Source organism: Hylobates moloch, unplaced genomic scaffold (genome assembly GCF_009828535.3).
Source record: "Hylobates moloch isolate HMO894 unplaced genomic scaffold, HMol_V3 SCAFFOLD_2, whole genome shotgun sequence".
In the NCBI taxonomy this organism is placed as follows: domain Eukaryota; kingdom Metazoa; phylum Chordata; class Mammalia; order Primates; family Hylobatidae; genus Hylobates; species Hylobates moloch.
This window is the reverse complement of record NW_026652277.1, coordinates 142,775,841-142,799,238: the sequence shown is the minus strand read 5'-3', so window position 1 is coordinate 142,799,238 and position 23,398 is coordinate 142,775,841. Positions and strand designations below refer to the sequence as shown.

Here is a 23,398-nt window from a genome sequence, read left to right as displayed (position 1 = left end):
TGCTCCTCCATTTCTAGAATCCAATGTAGAAATTACTCCAGTAACTCTAGGCACAATAGTTTTGTTGCTGTGAAGTTTTATTTTTTAATTTTTTAAAAATCCAAATCTATTGGAAAAAAATACAAGAATTTTCTCTTTTAAAAACTTTTATTACGCATTGCTAAATAACATTGCACGATGTATTGCACACATCATGCGGTAAACAGCACACCACAATAATCCATACAATAGCTCGTACAATGACAATCAAAATAGTTTGGAAACCATTATAGTTTTCATCCGAGTGAGTGTCTTTATATTGTTCCATGCAATCTGATTTCATAATTAAGATTACTCTTCCATTCCACAACAACCAACTAAAAATAATTTTTTATAAAAGCCCAACCACAACAAAAGATCATTGGGACATTACGAAAAGTCCGAAATCAGACTCCGAAATATCACAAGGTGTCCGTCTTTTGACAGACTTGTCCCCAAAATTTGTGTGATCTGACACTTGGGTTGCTTTTACCGCCAGCAGCACGTGAGACTGTACTTACTAAGAAGGAGCAGTACCTTGACACATTGACTGAAAATTCTTGAGGTAAAAGATTTTTAAATTTCACTGCTTTAAAAAAAAAAAATCTCTTAATTTTCAGGTCCCGTCCAGCAGGACCTACCTGTTGGCAGGGAGATTCTTTTCCTTTTTTTTTTCTTTGTCAAATATTTACACATATCTGCATATACAACCTGTCTTTGTCTTTTCTAAGCACATGGTTTAGTTTGATTATTCAGCATACATTCATCAGGAAAAGCTGAATTATATATTATGATACATAAAGAATATAACAAACCCAGCATTTTGTATAAAGCTAAAACAAAAGGCACAGATCAAGAAGAGCAAAATAACATATTATACAAAAAGGCTTGATGTTGATAAAGCTCACTGGGAATGAATAACATGTAAATAGCAGACACCATGGTTCTCCAGCATCTGTATGAAAGTATATTACTGACAAAATATTGCCAAGAGTAAGTTGTAAGAATTGGTCAAATTCCTGAAGTACCATACAGTTACTTTTATTTTTAATGCTCTTGGTATTTTTGTCCTAATTGGAGCTATAGATAAAACTGAGAGTCATTTCAACTCCTGTTCTGAACTTAATTAGCATTTTTTATGGTTTTAAAGTACAGTTCAATTTTAATGGCTTTAATTTCTGGTGTTTAGTATCCATTTGTATAGGTTAGCTTAAAAATTACAATGAATTTAAGAAAAATACATTGGCTAACCTGTTGTTCTAGAGATAATACAGTAGATTAAGGTAGCAAATGCAGCCTATATACATCCCTAAAGATATGCTTTCTCCTTAGCACTTTAAATAGAGGGACCAAAGAACACTCACAAAAAATATATGGCTCTTTAGATAAGAAATAAAGTCAAGTGAAAAAAATAAGGCACTAATAACGTATATAAATGTTATATACTCATCACACAAAGCACCATATGGAAGGTTAAAGGGATTATATATTAGTGCTATCGGAAAATGAGAATAAACCCAGTTTCCCTGGCTTTTATTCACCAACTTCTTCCTTTATTTTCAGTAATTAGAGTGTAAATGCTAATGTGGTAGAAAAGTACATACTATGCTAAAAACACAATTCATGGAACCAACAGCATGAAATAATCATTTGGAAATAAGAAGTTGATTGCTCTAAAAAGTGTAAGAAATTAGGTTTTTAAGATACTCCTTATTTCTCAACATTTCATCTCAACGTAATTTTTCCTTTGCAATTTCTTTTGAGAGATTTCTGCATATCAACATTGTCCAATTAAAAAAAATTTACTCTACCCCCCTCTTTCACAAAATGTATTCAGAGTGATTTCTTCCACATAGTTTTGTGATTATCAAAGTTAATAGTGTAACTAATGAAATGGAGAAAAGGTTAAAAAACAAAATTGCATAAATATTTTCCAATATCATTAAAAAGAATCAATGAAACCACTTTTCAACCAGGCCCATTTTAAACTTGAAAAATATTATAACTTACTTTATTTGGAAAACGGCTGCAAATTTTATAGAAAACTAAAAATATGCAATCTAATGAAATGATGGACAAGATCTGGTACAAATTACTATTCATCTTATAATCAAGAAATTTCTTCTAATTTTCTATTGTTAAGGAGAATATAATTAAAATGGAATATATTCTGATAAATAGAAGACAATAATTCCTTAGAACTGTAACTTCTGAATATACAGTAATAATAGATAAACACTCAAATTTTTTTCTCTTTAATATTTTACTCTATTTGGGAAAAGAATGAATAATTGTCCCACAGTTTTGAAATAGATATACATTGATGTAAATGTTTGTTTCATAAAATTGCCTTACAATTTTGCTTAAAATAGAATCAAAACAACTGGTTCTTTGTTGACATTTTAACATCACTGTTGTGTTCCTTCTACAGAAAATCATTTCTGTCATCTCTCAGAATTTACTAATTACTATGTTAATAATTGCTTCTAAAAGCAACAAAATTGTCAATTAATTTTCATATTAAAAATCTGTAACAGATTGTCCTTGTCAAGGTAAATGGTTTTATATCTATATACAAACTAATTATTATTCTATGTTTCACGTGAAATATAAGGTTGGTCTACTTTTTAAAATACCCTCTAGAGGATTGTAATTGTGATGAAAATGATCAAATAATAAAAGTAAGCTATTGAGGAGTTGCCATATGACACTTAAAAAAATGGGTCTTAGAAGCGTTTGTTGTCAGCTGATAACGAAATTATGATACTTTTATCTAGACTTTTCATTATAAAGAAACATAAAGCATGCTAATTTTCTATAAAATGAAAGAATTTAGATATTTATATCAAATATTTAGATACTAGTGGCTTGAAACAATACAAATATATGGGGATATTGCAGAAGTAATACATTCACAAAAATGCTATTTTTAAGAATTTGATTGGATTACTAAGAATATTTCCCAAGCTGGGGCATGGTGAGGTGAACACATCACAAATTGGCAGAGAACCAACGACAACATAGCTTGCCAGCCACAAGAATCTAAAAGGACATTTAAGCAATTTCTGGGGTCCTTTAACACTCAAGTCTGTCTCTCCCTTGTTCTTTTCTGTTACGTACTGAATCTATACTAAATATATTGAGTGTGACATATCTAAATCATATCAATTAAAAAGTCAAACACTTGCAAATGACAAATGTTTTCTCTAGAATAGGGTTAATATCAATTACATTCAATGTGATCTACTTTAGATTATCAAAAATCTAACAATGTTCACAGAGTATGAATCCATGATTGAATCTTATATACAAATGCTACACTATATAAATCCACCCCAAATCCAAGCTGTAGGACATTTTGCTGAAACAAAGACCATAAACCATACCTATAACCCTTTTTGGATGAAGAATGAATGACCTGGGGTCAGGTTGGATGAATGTCCACACATGCTTTCTGTCCAACTAATATGCAAACACAATATTGATCTTAGAACAGTCACGAAGCAATTGCTGAAGCTTCGTTTTAGAGTATTATTAGGCCCTCTGATCCAACTGGTATCTTCATTTGCTTGACTTACTTCTTGGCAGAAGGCTAGGCAGTGTTCTCCAACTCCTATCAAGAGGGAAAAGTGTTCCAGGCACTCCTGATACATTTCCATTTACAGATAAAATAAGCCAAGGTAAATTATGCTCACTACCAGAGCTAAATTCTAGAGTGCGTTCAGTGTTGAATTCATTTCATTACAGTGAAAGGAGTTACGGGCGAGACAGAATTTATCCCACACTTGGCCAAGATGGGAAGACCGCAGAGGCAAAAATCAAGATAATTAGGAAATTTAAGAGAAAAAGGAGCTTGATGTGGAAGTATGTGGGTATCATTTCACAAGGAAAGTCACTTAGTATTAATAATGGAATAGAGTGACACAATATAGCACAGAACTGAAAAAAAGTATTTTTTATGTTAGTAAGTCTGAATAACTTAAGTGATACAAAGTTAGATACACCAAATGAAAATTTTTAGAAGAAAAAAGGAAGTGACAAAAAAGGGCAATGACAATGTTTTGTGTATTTAAAAAAAATCATTGCCTTTTACATTCATACTGTTATTCTAAAATAGTCACTTCTTTAGCCAAAAAGATATATATATATATATATAGTTTGTAACATGCATAATTACATTCTTTTAAAACTGGCAATATGTATAGGGATTTTGTAAGGTATGTGATATAGTAAAGCTTCAGCTAATGCTCCAAAGAAGCAATGAGAATAGTCTCACTACTGTGACACTGTTTCTTGGATTTGGATGAAGTCAACTAAAGTTCCAGCCTTACAATTAGTAACAATAGAAGTCCCACACAATGTTTGGCTATGAAATGTGTATTTGTTCTATTTTCAAAATCAAAGTTACAAAGGAATCCCACTGTAATTCTCTCTTAAAGGTTTGTATCATTGGTTTGCATCCAAAAGGTAACATTGCACAATCTTAAAATACTCCCCCAATTTTGGAACTCTGATTTTGTTCTGATAATACTTTAATATTTCTATAAAATTATTTGCTTTATCAAATTAATAATTGTGGCTATAAACAATGTGATTTTGAAGACAGGCATAGTAGGCACATGCTTGTAATCCCAGCTACTCCAAAGGCAGAGGAGGGAGGATTGCTTGAGCCCAAGAGTTCAAGACCAGCCTGGGCAACATGGAGAGAACCCCTGTCTCAAAAAAAAAAAAAAAAAAAAAAAGAATTTTGTAACTTATTTTCCATATTAGGGGGACAGTATGATAATTAAATTATAACTTTAAATACAAAATATGATTAAACGGGATTGGTATGCAAAACTGGTAGTTTTGATTGATCATATTTTTAGTCAGGGAGACTTATAGAATTCATGAATTATGAAATTGCAGTTAAAACTTTCAGTAGAAATTAACTTAATATTTTAAACAAACATTCCAATTAGGTATATTATGTAACACTTATTAAGTATTATTTGCTAGGTTTGATAACCATTCCAAGATTACTATAATTTCAGAAATCACTACTTTTCTTCAGGTATGTTTTACTTGTTTTAAATCTTTAGCTTCTGATTCCTCCCAAATTTAAAGAGATGACACGTATTTGCTAACACTGTTATCCTACTGTCTCCATTGAAATATATGTATCAGTTGCTTTAGCTTTGTATACTGTCTCCATTGAAATGTATGCATTGATTGCTTTGTCATTATTTAAATGGCACAAATATTTTAAAGTGCATTACAAAATTTTAAGGCTATATTTATAACAGATACTAACACAAAACAATAAAGCAGACCATGGGAAAGATCACTTTCAATAGTTGGGAGAGATTTCAGCCACAAATATGGAAGAATAAAAATATAATCCAATGTGAAGACTCACATTAAGGCTTATGTGCAGCTTGCTTATAAAATTAAAATCTAAAAATGTTTTTTGGCATACATTTTCTTATTTTTGTAATAAAGTATGCCAATTAAGGTTATAGAGGCCACTAACTTTTTTGTAATTCTAATGTAACAGCCAGTGTAAAAGTGTAATGTTAAAAACAATTTCATTTAACAAGGGAGCAGCTGGATTGATGTCTTGGCAGATGTGCCCTCATTTGACAAGGTCAGGAAGGAATACTAATGTTTCGCACATACCAGAGTGAGTTTTTCGGCCCCTCCTGTCTCTCCTCTTCTCCTTCAGTGAAGAGGAATAGTTAGAATAGCAGAGGTAAGGAGAAAAATGCGGTTGAAGAGGGGCATCAGGGACTGGAAATGATTACAGTGGTTCACAGGTATTTTAGGAGAGCAGTTGGTCATATATTTGGGTGGTAAGATTGAAAGATAAAGGCTCAATTGGAGCCTTGGGACTCAAGAGATAGTCAGTGTCACAGAACAAGGTATTTTCTGACAAGCACCACTGAATCTTGACACCACGGCAGAGAAAGTACAATTAAAGATATCATGTTGTAACCTGACTTGTGTTTAATTATCTTTGTTTTCTTGTCTGTTCTACTCTTAGGATACAATAGCACCTATGAGAAAATCAAGGTGGTGGCAACAAGATGTTGCTTGTACCAAAAGGTTTGACCCCTCTCTTCTTACTCCGCATATATAAATTATCCCATGATTTATAATTATCCCACCAAATCACTAAATCGTATATAATCTAATTTATTTTTCTGGGAATTGCTGTGGGCATTTATAATTGCCAACATACTCTTTCCTACTTTTCACAATGGCATAATTAAGTTCCTCTGTCAAGCAACATACACAAAAATGGATAGTGTTATTAAAAATGTGAAAAGTATCACCAATTTGGCTTGAGTATTTGATTTAAATCCCTCAAGTTTTAAAATGAGGCAATCCAAAAGTCAATTCATCTTTCTCTCATTATCTGACAGACATCTCCTCAAATTTTATATTTATTGAAAAAAGATTTCCTATTGTAAGTTTTGGCAAGGTATTTTATTTAGCTAATCAGACAGAAAGGAAATTATCCTTCAAAAGACGATTTTCTTTCAAAATTATGCACTCCTGTACAATCTTTCTTTCTATCCCAAAAAGGGTCTCATATTATCTCTATGACCTCATCTCCTGAAATTACATTAAAATGTTTATTACAAAGATCTTGTAAAAAACAAATGTACAATCTTACGGATATGTTCACGCAAGGTGACAAAAATATATGCAAAAGGGTCTTCACTCTTGCTTTCTTTGTAATAGAGAAGTGAAAATAATCTTGTAGTCCATTCAACAGGGGACTAATTCAATAAATTAAAGTATACCCCTACAATGGATTATGCAGTAATTTATAAAAGAATGAGGTAAATCTATTTAAATGCTTATGGAAAGGTATCTACTAATACATAATAAAATGACAAAGAGTCACAGCACAGTAAGAATATTTTTCTATTTGTATAAAATGAATACACACACAGACACATACACAAACACACTTATTTGTATATTTGTAGAAAGTGTCTGCAAGGACACATACCAAACCATTAACAGTGGTTACCCCTAGAAAATAAGGGGTGGGGTAAGCAGAGAAAGTTGTATTTTATAAATTCTGTAAGGATCAATTTTTTAAAGTAGTATATATTAAATTTACAATAAAAGCATATAAAATGACAAGCCTTGGATAGAAAGATATTTATTTTATGTGCACGCTTCTTTTTAAAGTAGTTTTTAGAATTTCTCCCAAAAGTTACTACTATTGTTTACCTTCAAAGTTGGCACTGACATATAAATAATAGTTTTTATTTTCTTCTCTCTTTTTAAGATCTTGATGAAACTTAGTAAAAAATTCACAAATAATCATTTTAAGTTACCAGCAGGGAAAGGCCTAATAGATATGACCCTTTAAAGAGAAAAATGTATATGTTAATTTAAAAATATCTACTCAATAGAAAAATGAAAAGCCTGTGCAACACAGTGCACACTATTTCAAGCACTGATGAAATAGCCATCACTGAAAACAGACACCACTTTGTAACAGGAATACTGGAAAGTTTTCCAAATAATATAAAAATATGTCCAAAAGATAAGTTATTTAAAGAAAGAAATAAAAATCCCTGAGTAGGCCAAAGATAACAGATACATAACCTAGAAAACACATTATCCAAGACCAAAGAGTATGTTAGTCAGCCAGTTGGTACATATGTATATGGCATATGTGTTCATATGCAGTTATGGGAATATTTCATATATACCATACATATGACATATATACATCATACATATACAGATCAGCTAGGTTTAGAGTTCATCATATTCACATATTGCCAAACTAATGCCTAAGTTCAGGAAAGATGAATTTACAAAACCTAAGTACTCATATGACAGGTTAGAAATTCTCCTTCTTTCAGTCTTAATACTATTACACCTAAGATAGGCACTCAATAAATATCTGTTAAATGGATGGATGGGTGAATGAAAAGATAAATTTGTGAAAACAGAGCATCACTATTTCTTGTATTATATTATGCTTTAGAAATATGCTATTCCCAAACCATAAATGTCACACACTCCTCTAACTGGAAATAGACAACTAATCCAGAAGCTGTAGTAGTTATTCTGTGTTATTCAGAAAGAATGAAAGTATGCTGGATTGTTATTCACGCAAGTCAACTTCACTTTTTATGTCAAACAAAAATAAAATATTCTTACACTCTGGAGCCCAACAAAAATAAACTACTCATGTTAATGCATGTTTTATCATATCATCTATTTCAAATCAGACAACGTTGCTGACAAATAAATGTACATGTAAGACAGATGACTAATTTTAAGAATTTGGAGACAATTCAAAGCTTTAGGCTTTTTAGGGGTCTTTTTTTTTTTTTTTCCTGTTTGCTGATGAACTTTTGTGATGAAAACAAAGGCATATCATAGTCTAGTTACTTGTCAATTTCTTATTTTTAAAGCTTTTGTAGGTTGAGAAAAACTTCCTGAAAATATTTCCTTCACTTTTTTGTTTCCTTCTCCAAAAGCAGCTGATATTGGACGAACTCAAGAACATAAAAAGTTTTCAAACTAACTCCTCCATAAGAAGATGCCCCCCAAAATATTATGTTTGAGCAGTTAAATGTAAGAAAAAGTCCTTCAAAACTAGTATTTGTTTTTATGAAAAACCTTGAAAACAAATAAAAACAGAGAGGAGGAGGAGGCAAGAGATAACAGGGTTAGGATATTAAATGATGTAAGACCTTGGCCTAAAGCAGAATTATCTATAATTACAAGTTGGTTAAAAATTTAGCAGAATAGGAATTTTTTAAAGGCTTAAGCAGTTCTCTACAGCAAACTTGTTTTTGGGATTAAATAATCCCAATGTGAAGGATCTATCTATAGAGTGAAGCATGTTTTCCAAAATAGAAGAATTTTAAAAAGACTGAATATTTAGGTCTTGAGAATTTCCTAAAAGCAGCCAGTTTTGTCAGTTTACAAAGCTTAATACTCCTTGGGGTGACATTGCACAAATTTCTGTGTTTGTGTGACAAAAAGAAAGAGCAAGAAATAGAAAAGTTCAGCATCGAAATAGCCTGTTGTCTACATTGACTTTAATTTAATACATTGCCAAATTATGTCCACAAAGGAACCATCATCTTTCAATAGGTCTATGAAAATGTGGAAAACTAGTGTAGCGGCATGGAACTGGGTAAATACAAGGTTATTGGGCCTAGTTTTAATACATATTTATATACACACACATTCACACTCCTACACATATACACTTCAGTAACTTAGTATTCCTCTCATTAATTTAGTTTCACTCATTCCCTTTTGGACATTGAGACTTTAGCAATTATAACATTTGAAAGATAAAACAATTATACTGCTGGGGCCACAGATTATAACAGGTGCATTCAGTGAACTCTTATGTTCTGAAAAGTGGCCTTGCTTGTTGGTACAGATAGGACTTCAGCTATTCACACCAAGTCTCACAAGATGGCCTGGAAGGAGGTGCAGAGTTCAAAGACAGTCCAAGCAATTCTTAGAAGAGGCGTGCTCAGAATTCTTAGGATAACTGGTTCTTAAAGTATCTTCTTCCAAGAACCACAAAGGTCAGAGTTATGATATAGATGTTTATAGTTTATGAAAGTGACCATTTTTTAAAAGCAGCAGCAATTTGTTTAGGGAAAGGACAGGATACCATGTTGGGAGTGCACCATAGCTAGAGGCATTGTGGCCCACGGAGAATCACTGGGAGATGAGATGGTAGAAGGTTCCTCTCAGTGTTTTTCAAGATGTGACTCACAGATGGGTGTACCCTTCGGTATCGCTCCTACTCCAACCAGCTTAGCTGGATGAAATCATCTGCATGTTACCAGTGCATACCTGTCCGTGATCGTTTTCTCTGTTTTTTACAAAGGCAATAGATAGGAAATACAAATAAACCTAGGGATAAAAAAAATTAGAGTTAGTTAGGATGAGAGGCATTTAGGTTTTCCTATTTTAAAATGTCTATGTTTATTTATTTGCAATGTATGAACATACAAAGAGGAAGGCATCTACACTATGAAATGTATTTACTTCTACAATATTTCATTCTTTAATATTTCCCTTTAGCTTTTCTCCCCTTTAGCACCCTCAGTGATACCAGTTTAATAACAATGATTCCTACCAAAATATCAAAACTTTGGTTTAAATCTTCTTCATTGTCCAGTCATATCATTTGCACACTATGATACTCACACTTGTTTCAGGCAGTATAGCATATCACTTAACACAGGCTGTGGAGCCAAATGTTGGGTTTGATTCCTGGTTCTACCACTTATGAGGTTCTAGTAAGTCTTAATTTCCTCAACTGTATAATACAGATAATAATATCTATTTCATAATGTCCTAACTCACATTGCAAGAACTTAAGTGTCAGATACTTTATAATTCTATCTGTCCTGCACATTTATTACTTGCTAAACACAAGTTGACATATGAAAATCATTTTGTTTAGCAAAAAAACCCCATCTAATATATGGAACAATGATCAAAGCAGCCTTTATCTATAGCATTTAGTTTAAAATTATTAAAGCAATAGTTCTCAAAGTATGGTCCCTGAACCAGCTGCATGAGCATCACCTGGGACCTTTTTAAAAATAAAAATCAATGGACTTTTCCCATATACTGAGTCAGAAACTGCAGACCAAAACCAGCAATCTGTGTTTTATCCAGCCCTTGAGGATATTCTAAAGCATGCTAGAGTCTGAGAACCACTGCTTTAAAATACATATTTTAATATACTTGCATAAATAAAACTATGCAAATCACTGCAAGGTTTTCTATTTGTCAGTGCTCAAGTGTATGTTGGGTATATGTTCCTGTACACACTGACATTATCTGTTTGTATCCATGGCATCTTTTACTGGACCAAATAAAACACACAAGGTGCACTAGAACTTCTTTTCCTTGATGCTTCAACCTGAAGTCAGAATTAGAACATTTGGGTTCTATTCCTCTTGCCTTTTTCCCAAAGGATACTAATTCTATTAACTTTGTGTTATAAAAGGGTTAATAATGCTTTATAAGATACATGAATCACAGCATTCATAGACTGAAAAATTCATACTAACATATCCTACAGGAAACACGCTCCTCTGATCTTTTAAATGATATGCTGGTAATCTATATAAAGCAGGCAAACAATAGAAATTATGTCCACTTAATAACTGATTCATATTATTACATTTACACTCATATTCTCTCTATGGCCCTCAGATAATTCTAATCTCAGATACATGAAGTGTTTCTTACCGATTACAACCGCTATGGCCCCTAGTGCCAATCCCAAAACCATAATTAGAGGTGCAATGAATAATTTTCCAGCTGGAAAACAAAAGGCAAAATTATTTAAGGAGTCTTAAAACTAACCTACCAAATAATTACAGTGATGCTTTTTAAATACCACAGTGTATATTATATTTTAAGTAATCTGATTACACTTAAGGCTGTATATATCTAAGAAATGTATCAGGATTAGGTATAGAACAGATATACACATGTAAGTTTAGTAACTTCACCAAAGTCCTGAGCACGTGCGTCAGACATAAATCACTTATCCTTTCTAACCAAAAACATTCCAAAGCAACTGGCTTACTGTATTCTACCAGGACAGTTCATCTTTGTGCTTTTCCTTAAGATCCTTTCCATTTTCAATGTTCGCAATGCTAAAAGATTAAGAAAGAAGTGGCACATTTTGAGCTGGTAGGAGAAAATCTTGTTACCTCATAACACGGAGAGCTGGTAGGTCCTACAGAGGGCTTCTGTCCAAGCCCACATCTAAAGAAGTGGTTTATTTACATCCTGGGTCCAAAGAAAACTAATAATATGAACGCCTAACAGACTGAACTACAAACGGGACATTTCAAGATGTTAGAGAAAACTATGAATAAATATACAGTACGTTGAAAGTCACTCAAGTGAATCATTTTAACGAATTGAAAAAGGAAGCACTTATAAAATAAAAAGGCAAAGTGCTAGTAAGGATGTCAAGTGGTATCAGCCAGCATTTTCTTTTCTAAATGAATCATTAAGCAGTGATGATAAACTCTAGCCATAAGTATACATAGCAGAGTCCAACATCAGAATCCCACTAAATTTGAAAGACACAGCCACAAAAAAGAGGCTAGTAAATACATGTTGTTATTGTATTTTAAACCTTATGGCATGCGACACAGCTTCAGAGCTGCACAACTCAAATGCAACAAGATATGAGAAAGAGAGAAACTTTGCAGTAGACTCACAAGGCAATTTAAGAATGAAACAGCAATATCATTCTATAAATTAAAGGACAGTAATTTAGAATAATCAATTACATTAAAAAGGAAACTAATACAGCCATTTGTTGGAAGTTTGTCAAAACATATTAACTTTTTTATTCGTAAGAAATGATCTTTGGAACCAGATGACCAAACATGTATACAATACTGTTTTAAATATCTAATTTAAAAAGATCCCCATTCAATTAGCACCATGTCTAGACATGGATTTTATTTATATTTTTTGCCAATGACAGAATCCAAGTAAGTAATAAGTCCCATTGAACAATTAACATTTAGTACACTCTTAAAGTGATGCTTAAGAGTTTAGAATATATAAGCACATACATTTTAAAAGAATGTGTTTTTCTCCTATGCACATAGCTCAGTCTGTTCATTCATATTTCCTTTTTAAATAATTATCAGTATATTTTCCTAATAGTAGTAAAACATGACTAAAAAGTAACAGCATTGATTTTCTTTTTCCTCTCAAATATCACACAGAATTCAAGGAACGAGATAGGAAATAAACTTATTCCAATTATGTAATCCATGTTCAAAACATGTTTACATCTACTTTTGAAACTGTCTTAAGGGACTAGGCATACTATCTCTTATTCCTAGGTTAGTAACATTGCTCTAAAACATCATTTTCAGTTGCTATCATATCCATATATCATATTTTATTTAAATATTCCTATACTTAATTTTTTGTTTCTTTTCCCTATTTTAAATTATACTTGCACATAAACCATTTTCAGTCTATCTGGATTTATCATGTTTTAAAATGTCCTTCACATTAGTATCAAATTTCTTTGCAAAAGAATTGTACAAAATTTTCAATTCATTAAGTATGAAAGTCCAATATTAAGTATTAACTTGATAAAACATTTGCTAATCAATAGTTAGCAGATGTTTTATCAAGTTAATACTTAATACTCAAAGTATCTCATTTTGAGACTGCCAATTTACATTTCTCTGACAGCTAATAACACTGAATATTTTTAAACATATGTATTGGCTATTTGTATTTCTTCAATTCTGGCTCCAGGCTTGTCTTTTTTTTTTTAATTGAGAATTCATTTTTGGAGAAGGCTCCACTGTTTTCGTTTATATAAACTATTTGCCATCTAGAAATCAATTGAAGACCTATTCTTAAAAATTATATGACTTGATTTAAAACTTAGAATTTTTGTAAGAAGTAATATGAGAATTTAAAATTTCTCCTCAGCCACTTTTATTCCCAGTACCATTCCTTTAATAATCTGCCCATGCCTCACTGGGAGAGATGCCTCTATGTCAGAGGCTGCTAATCATCCCCAAATCTCTCTTCTCCTTTATAATGTATGAGCAGAACCTCTGATCTCTAGCTGAGCACGTGGTTACACGGAATGAAGACCATGTTTCCCACCCTTCAGCTGTGAGAGAGATGAAGGCCCTTTCTCTGCCTCTGGCCAAGGACCACATGAGGCTGTATTCCAAGACTGAGGGAGCAAGCTGTATTACATCACACAAGGACAGTGGGTGGGAGGGCTTTCCTATACTCCATCTTCTCTCTGAAATGGCAGGGAGTAAGTAACTTTGTATATTACAACATTACTTTTCCTGCTTTTTGTGGAGATGGGGGAGGGAGGACCACTTCACTTGGAGTTATGGTCCAACAGCAGTTAAGAGGCAGCTGTGCTTGGGGTGGGGAAAATATGTGTGGATGAGAGAGTTTATCTTAAAGCCAGCTGCTCCCTACTTTAACAGGTTTAACCTGATGTGATTTTATGTGCACACATGCACCTGCACCCACAAAAGACAGGCCAAAAAGGAGGTTGGGAGGTTGGGCCTTTAAGAGGTGATTAGGTCTTGAGAGCAGAGCCCTTATGACTGGATTAATACCACTATCATAGGAATGTGCAGCTATCAAAGGAGTGGGTTCCTGACAAAAGGGTAAGTTCAGCTCCCATTTTCTCTGTTTCATGGGCTTGCTGGCCCTTCTGCCATCTATGATGCAGCACAAAGGCCCTCACCAGATGCGGCCACTCCATCTTGGACTGCTCAGCCTCCAGAACCATGGGCCAAATAAATGTCTTCTCTATTTAAAATAAAGAATGGATGGAAACACGCTGCCACGACAAAATTAAAGGTGGCACTGAAGTAGAAAATAAAATAACAATGCAGAAAATACAGTGATTTTGTGTTTTCATGTTGCTATCTGCAGATACAGATTTGCAAATAGCTTCTATCTCAAAACTAAATTTGCAATTGATTTTCTCATGGTATTAGAGGTTAAGGTTAGATTCCCTAGTTATCCTTCCAATATCTGTTTAACTAATACATATATATTGGTTATATAATTATAACATCCACCATATTTGCAAATTAAGAAGCGGCACACACTGGAAAATCATTAAAAGCAGTCTTGACTATTGAATGCTATTGGCTGTGGAAAATTATGTTCCATTAGCCTCAGGAAGAATATTTTTATAGAGTTCACACAGATTTTAGAAAATGACGGCATTGGTTTCCATATGTGAAAGTGCATTTGCGTATATATGTTCTATCTTTTACCTGATAGAAATCTATCACTAACATCAGCTTTGTTCTGATCAGGTATCATATGCTTCTAAGGAGGAAAATAGTTCACAACAGTCATGAAGTGACCAAGGGCTAGGGAGAAATATAAAGATTTTCATAAAGTAACTAGGCAAAAGTAGGAAGGAAAATGGAAACGTGGAAGATGATAAAAGGTATTGCCTACAAATGAGAAACACGGCCAGAAAAGGAATTCTAAGAGACATCCACGTGATGAAAAAGGGGAAGAAATCTCACATGGTTACATTACAGAGCAGCAGGGAATGGAATACATTCCAGAGGAGCAGAAGAAGAAATATTCCGTCAAAGAACCCTGTATTACCCCAAGGCAGTGGCATTTGGTCAGGGTGATTTGTTTATGGGCAGGTGTCTGTGTTTCTATTTGCATACTTGTGTACCAGTGTGGGAAGGGGTTGTGTATGAGGCTACTATGTGTTATTGAGGAAGGGGGGTAAAAAGTCAAATCCACAAAAGCATTTTCAATTGGATAATTAAACTTGGGGTTGTATGCACTGAGGGCACTTGATACTTATTAACTGTTACCTATTAATAATTAAAACAATGAAAAATATATATGACTTATCACTTATATATGGATATAATGGAACTCTATTACACGGCTCTAAAAGGTAGACTTTTTCCCCTGCCTTCCTAGGCTACGCTCCATGCTGTACTGTATTGCATGTCCTCCATGAATGAGTGGAGGATATGTGTACGACCTGCTGCTGGATATTGTCCATTACAAAAATATACATGACACTGCCCCTCTTGTTAAGCGGCTTACGACAGGGTTTCAGACATTTAAGAGGCAAATAACTTCAGATTTCTGCATGTGATTAATAAGTTGCTTTTTCAAACAAAATCTACTTGCTCATATAAGTAGTGTCCTGGTAAGAAAATTTAAGTTTTAAATTTTAATCTTAAAGGGTGAGAGAATATCCTCCTTTGAATACTGGGCACATGGCAGGTGCTCTGAATTACCATGGCTGCACATTTCCAAGTTCTATTTTCACTACTTAATTCCCAGGGAAGATTCCCATAAGCGTGTCAGACACTCACCACAGACTGACCCTCGCACTAATCTCCTTAAATGAGGTCTCTCTGGGAGGTAGCGATATTTGCATCCAAATATACTGAGGTTTGATGTGTGGTCTCCAAAAAATCGGAGCTGGCGGTATCTCTCACCACATCGGTAACAAAAATTAGTGTTACATTGTGAGCAGGTCATATGGTCACATCCTTCAGTTCGCTGGATGTGGATCTGTATCAGCAAGAGAGGGAATGAGAAGGAAAGAGTTAGTCGAGTTTTTAAAAAGTAAAATCACATATTTTATGAAACAACACTTAACAGTTTCACCAAAATAAAAGTCTCTCATAGCACTCCTGAGGCTGTGAATTTGCTTATAATCATACCCTCCAAGATTATCCTTCTACCAAATACTTCCATGTGTGCAAAGCTTGATAATATTTCAGGTACTCAAGCTGTTGGCTTATCTTGACCAATATAAAAGCAAACACATTCCAAGGAAGACGCATTTATCTTTCCAGACATACACCTAATTAAATGGTTAGGAGGCAATTTAAAATGCTTTGAAAGTATATTTTGTTTATGCTATGATCAGCAAGAATGAGCCAACTTGGGGGAATAAGCAGAGATAAAGAGTATTCCTTAAAAGAAAGGATTACATAAAAGTTTTGTGAATAAATACCAAAAAGCAGAGGTCTTTCCTTCTTGTTGAAGGAAATTATAGCAGATATAAATGTATTTGCAATACCATTTTAGTTTTCAGCTCTAATATTATTTATAAATGTGTTGTTTGTACAACTGTTTGTACAATACCATCTGTGCAACTAAGCACCTTCCTCTATTGTTGCAGTCAAGTTACATGTAAACACAGCTTCACCCATCATGTAACAAGGATTTCATTTTTGGCTAGTTCACCATATATACATATATATGTATACCATATATACCATACAGTGGTGGTATGGTATATATACATACACCATATATAACATACAGTGTGGTAGTCACCACCTCAAGCACTGAGACCATGTTATAATCAAGACTTTACTCTTTGAGATAAAATTGGAAACTCAACTCAGAATCCTCATGGAAAGATATTGTATATAAATTAGAGCCATCTTTGTGCATACTTTGTTGCATGAATAATCATAAAAGACAACACAGTTTAACTTAACATTATTTAATCAAAATACATAATATTTTGGTTACATTGCTGATATGGTTTGGCTCTGTATTCCCATCTAAATCTCACCTTGAATTGTAACAATCCCCACATGTCAAGGGAAGGGTCAAGTGGAGGGAATGGGATCATGGGGGCAGTTTCCTTCATGCCGCCCTTGTGATAATGAGTGAGTCTCAGAAGTTCTGATAGTTTTGTAAGCATCTGGCATTTCCCCTGCTTGCATTCATTCTCTCTCCCGCCGCCCTGTGAAGATGTGCCTTCTGCCATGATTGTAAGTTTCCTGAGGCCTCCCCAGGCATGTGGAACCATGAGTCAATTAAACCTCTTTTCTTCATAAATTACCCAGTCTCAGGTATTTCTTCATAGCAGTATGATAATGGACTAACACAATTGCCCAGTTCTCCTGTTACTAAAATGAGACCTCCTAAAAATAGTCTATTTCACTATGGCAGGGGTGTCCAATCTTTTGACCACACTAGAAGAAGAAGAATTGTCTTGGGCCACACATAAAATACACTAACACTAATGATAGCTGATGAGCAAAAAAAAAATTGCAAAAACCATCTCATAATGTTTTAATAAAGTTTACAAACTTGTGTTGGGCTGCATTCAAAGCTGTCCTGGGCAGCAAGCGGCCCACAGGCTGGACAAGCTTGCACTTGGAGTAGGTTCCTGCTCAAGTCACATCTTTATTCATTCATATGTGAGTTCTTTGCTTAGAAATTTTATTGAAAATGCTCCCGATACCATTTTGATTAGTGGAGGCTTCTATTCATTGTGTTGTTTCGGGACTAGACTGTCAGTGAATATTTTAATGCAACTGGGAGTTTTACAATTAACAAGTGTGTCAAATCCTTCAATAGTTGTTTGACTCTTGTCAGTCAAGCCTTAGCCATAAGCCACAACTTTGCATATTTCCTTTAAAATTATCCTTTCCTTCCCCTAATACAGTGTATTTATTTGAATGTCTGAAGTAGTGTAGTTATAACTGCATTAAAAAAACTGGTCAATGATTATGGAGGTGGGATAAAATCATCCAGGAAAAACAGAAGAGTTCTGTGAAAGGAGAAATGAAAAGGTTGAGAGATGAAAATTTTTCTTTACTTTAAAATAAAACCTTGTTGTATCGCTTTTAGGAATAAAAAGTTTTTGAAGTTCCTAACTCCAAATTATGTGCAGTATTTCAGTTTTAGGGATTAAATAACTAAAATATAAAACTGCAATTTAAAGGAACAATATGAATTTCAAAAGAACTCATGAGGCTGCTTGTAAACTAATAATGGCCATTAATCATAGTAATCGTAAAAGTTTAACTTAAAAGATAACACCTCTCTCTCCCCCTTCCTCCCACCTCTATCTATCTATCTATCTATCTATCTATCTATCTATCTATCTATCTTCTATCTATCTATCTATCTATCTATCTATCTATCTATCTATCTATCTATCTATCATCTATCTATCTATCTATCTATCATCTATCTATCTATCATCTATCTATCTATTATCTATCTATCTATCTATCTATCTATCTATCTATCTATCTATCTATCTATCTATCTATCTTTCTGTCTACCTACCTACCTAACTGGAGAGTTTCTTGGTGACCGTGATCATTTTGAAGAAGTAATAATTAAGTGGAACACAGCATATTACAGGCGGGCACTTCATACATGGGGAAATGAAGGGACCAAGAAAGAAAAGTTTGTCAATTGGCTGGCAGGACTTTATGTATTCAAAATCATTAGGTGAACTGGGAGGTGAAATGTCCATTCCTTTCCAGTGGCTGACTGACACTTGGCAGGTAAGCTTCAGCCTTACAGGGAGGTTGGAAAGAACATGAGCTTTGACTTCACAAAGCCCTGTGTTTGAATTCTAGCTCCACTAGCTGTTTAAAAAGAAGTTACTTTACCTCTCCCAAGCGTCAAGTTAGATAATATTCCTTACCAACCAGTGTAAAATGTGATAACCTATGCACAGTGCCCAACTCGTTTTGGCACATATGGAGTCAGGTCAATATAAAGTTGTTTTCCATCTACTTATTCCCCTTTACCCACCTAAAAATGCCAGAAATCAAATACCTGGGTAATTTAACTGCAAGTTCCTGGACTGCCAGGCAGTCCCCTTTCTTACTTCTACATATGGGCAATTCTTAGGCTGATGCTGGACTAGAGAGTGCTTTCCTAGATAGGCAAGGGTGTGGTCAAGGGCATCTAAGCACTTAGGGTCAAGGGTTACCAACAAATCACGATTTGGGCAAGAAAAGCAAAACTCATGTTCCTTGCTATGGGTTGCCTTATCTAACTTTTTTAGTCATAGTGATTTTTTCTCCTTTTACATGACAGACCAGTGGCAGTGAATCAGGTTTTCCAAGGCCTGTAGATTGTTTAATTTGAGAAGCCTTCTTTGAGCAAAATAATCCAACTTACAAATACAAATTAGATACAAGGCCTAAGAAGGGGCCTGTGCAGGTGAAGGTCTTTGAAGCTTAAGCCCTTTAGCTTTCTGTAAGTCAGCCCCTAGTCCAGCACTTACCCTCTGTTGTTCATGTTTATCAATGGTTACTGTAGCCACATCCATTTAGCACAGTAAATGGCATTAGGAATACCACAGGCCAACAGCCCTACTGGACCTCTGAATCATTTCTGATCCTTATTTAAACCACATGAGCACTAGGACATGTTTGAAGGCAACTGCTGAAAACCCAAAGCACCGTACACTCAACTTTTTGACTATATATTGTGTTTGATCTTAAAGTGGAGATAATACGACTTAACAAATTTCCTGATTTGACACTGATAGCAGTGTCGTGGGTGATCTACCAAGGAAAGAGCACTAATTTTTGCGTAGAGCCTATTATGTGTCAAGCATTGTACACAGATTAGCACTTTTAAGCCTTATAACCGCACCATGAGATTGGCATCTTTTTCATAACCAGAAGTCAGAAAAGTAATCTGCCTGAGTGATAATCCTCGTGAGTGAGAAAGATTTTGAATTCATGTCTTTTTCTTTATTACGCTAAGTAGCCTCTTATTATGAACTTAAAAGGTAACACCAGAAGATCAATCATATTATTTGCCAACCAGTCAGACAAACATGTCAGCTCTCCCTCCACAAGGTATATCTATGTCTTCTTGTTTTTGCCGTTCTGTGCCATTCTTCCTTCAAATGGCATCACTTTTCCTGACAGAGAAACTTGTTCTAATAAGTTTTGCCTCATATTTCACATATAATTTTCACTGTAATTTTATATCTGTTTGTAATATTGCTTCATTGGGTTCTAAAATCTTTATGTGGCCTATTTATTATTTCATTTAAATAATTATGTTTGCAATTTCTAGGCTTTCTCTTTTAACAGTCTTTCCTTATTAGTATTATTATATTCCAAACGCAGCAGGCAACTAAAATACTGTTGGTCAAATAATATTTCTGTACAGGAAGTGGTAAAATTGCAAGCTCTATAGTAACCTTGTACATTTTGGGATTATATGGCTCCATAGATTAATTTGAGTATTTTATACACATAATCATGGAAAAAATTGTTTCATCATTTACCAACTGTCAAGTACACAGTGCTGCCTTTAATATTATTATGAATATATCTTGATTATATATGAATATTTTATTTGACACTAACAGAGAAATTAACAAAATGCAAGTTATTATTTGACACTAACAGAGAAATAAACTAGCAAAATGCAATCTGCAACAGGAGACATTATTTTTCACATTTGCTAAGCAACTTGTAATTTTAAACTCATACCGCTAGGGGATAATACTTTTCTTATGCTAATGAATTCCCCAAGTACACCTTTATCAGTCTCACTTTAACAGTGTCATCTTTGAAAACATAAAGCCTTAAAACATAGGTTTAAATTATATTTACAGAAAGTTCATTTTGTTCTCAATGAAGCTGTTTTTACTTTTTATTATAGCTCCAAAAATATTCATCAGTTTAGTTCTGCTAAAAAATAAACTAATTGCCCAAGTGGCTAAAATTTAGTATCAAAATTCTCTTTTTACTTAAAAGATGGAGAAAGACTAGGTAATCCTAATCCATTAGATAAAACTGACCACTCATAAACCACGAATGACATTTGATTTGTTAGTACTCATAGTTTCTTCTATCTGTAACAAATAAGGATGACTGACATTTAAGGAATTGAATATTTAGGCACCAAGCATTACTTATATCTTTCTATTCTTAAGGTCATAAGATGAAATGTTCAGAATAAGCTAGATATTCCCTTATAAGAGTTTGATATTAAGTCCACATTGTAGTAGATGGAAATGACACAAGGAGCCATTTTTATGCCTAGGATATTCTTCACAGGATGGATTAGAACCTGCAATAAGAGATTTATATATATATATATGTGTGTGTGTGTGTAGGCAGATGCTCCAAGTTGAAAATATCATAGCTTGAAAATGGGCAATTTGTAGACATGGGATGTGAAAAAAACAAAACACAATATGCAAAAAATGCTGGCCACCCAGTCCACTGTGAGTATCGGTTGTTCACCCTCATGACGGCGGGCGTGACTGCCAGCTGCACAGCTTGCTGCCACTGCCCAGCTTACTGTGAGCCTGGGAAAAGATCAAAATTCAAAATTTGAAGTATGGTTTCTACCAAATGCATGTTACTTTCACATCATGGAAAAGTTGAAAAATGATAAGAAAAGTTGAAATCATGTCAGACCATCCTAACTTGGGAACTATCTGCATGAAGAAAATAGTAACTGTCCTCCTCAAGTTGTTTACATTTAGTTCAATAAAATGCCTACAAAGTACCTAAAAAAATAGAACTGGATTGTGGCCTTTTATTTTCAAACAAGGTTCTACCTAATCATAAGGTAGAAGAATAACAATAAATGAACTGCTAAACCTACAATGTTTTATGACTAAATCAGTATACATCCGCCCACAAGTATTTGTTTCCAGTTTCACCAAGAAATGAAGGCTTACTTTATTGTTTAAGCAGCATTTGATAATTAAATTGACTGTTATGTATTACTGCCCCCAACAAATATTTTACTCTAGATAAAATCCTAACCTCTAATTTATTTTTAAAAGTATTTTTATATATGTGTTTCCTTCAATGACTTTTGATACCTGGAAGAATTAATTAGAAACAAAAGTTACAAGGAAAGCTTTAAAAAGAATTTCCTGAAACTCAAACAAATCCCATAAAAAAGTGGACAAAGGACATGAATAGATGTTTCTCAAAAGAAGATATACCAACAGTCAACAAACATATGAAAAAATGCTCAGCATCACTAATTATCAGGGAAATGCAAATTAAAAACACAATGAGATACCACCTTACACCTACAAGAATGGCCATAATTAAAAAGTCAAAAAACAATAGATGTTGGTGTGAATGTGGTGAAAAGAAAACACTTTTACGTTTGTGGAACTGCAAGTTAGTACAATCACTATGGAAAACAGATTCCTCGAAGAACTAAAAGTAAAGCTATCATTGGATCAAGCAATCCTGCTGCTGAGTATCTATTCAAAAGAACAGACATCATTATATGAAAAATACATGTGCACGCACGTTTATAGCAACACAATTCACAACTGCAAAGATGTGGAACCAATCTAAGTACCCATCAATCAACGAGTGGATAAAGAAAACATGCTATATATACACCATGGAATACTACTCAGGAGCATAAAAGAAATGAAATAATGTCTTTTGCAGAAACTTGGATGGAGCTGGAGGCCATTACTATAAGTGCAGTAACTCAGGAATGGAAAACCAAATGTCGTATGGTCTCAATTATAAGTGGGAGCTAAGCTATGGGGATGCAAAGGTATAAGATGATCTCATGAAGTTTGGGAACTAGGAATAGGGGGTAACAGTGGGAAAGGGATGAGGCATAACGTACTGGGTACAGTGTACACTGCTCGGATAATGGGTGCACTATAATCTCAGAAATCACCACTAAAGAATTTACCCATGTAACCAAAAACCAACTGTACCCCAAAAACTATTGAAATAAAAAAAATCCCCTGAGATTTCACACCAGTCAGAATGGGTATTATTGAAAAGTCAAAAAACAACAGATGCTGGTGAGGCTGCAGAGAAAAGGGAATGCTTATACACTATTGCTGGGAATGTGGATTAGTTCAGTCACTGTGGAAAGCAGTTTGGAGATTTCTCAAAGAACTTAGAACTACAGTTGGAGCCAGGAGTCCTATCACTGGGTATATACCCAAAAGAAAATAGTTCATGAAAAAGATGCACTTGCATGTTCATTGTAGCACTATTCACAATAGCAAACAAAATGAATCAACCTAGGTGCCCATCAACAGTGGATTGAATAA

The 23,398-nt window shown here is 34.0% G+C and overlaps 1 protein-coding gene across 1 annotated transcript in view; it reads right to left on the bottom strand.

The window, feature by feature from the left end:
• Positions 1-127: 127 nt before the first annotated feature.
• Positions 128-23,398, bottom strand: part of RNF217 (ring finger protein 217) — a 128,610-nt gene continuing 105,339 nt past the window's right edge. The window contains exons 4-6 of the mRNA XM_032158224.2: positions 15,918-16,119; positions 11,272-11,343; positions 128-9,918 (exon numbers count right to left, since the gene is read on the bottom strand). Of these exons, the coding sequence (XP_032014115.1) occupies positions 9,845-9,918; positions 11,272-11,343; positions 15,918-16,119 (348 nt within the window). The 3' untranslated portion in view covers positions 128-9,844. The remainder of the gene's footprint in view (positions 9,919-11,271; positions 11,344-15,917; positions 16,120-23,398) is intronic.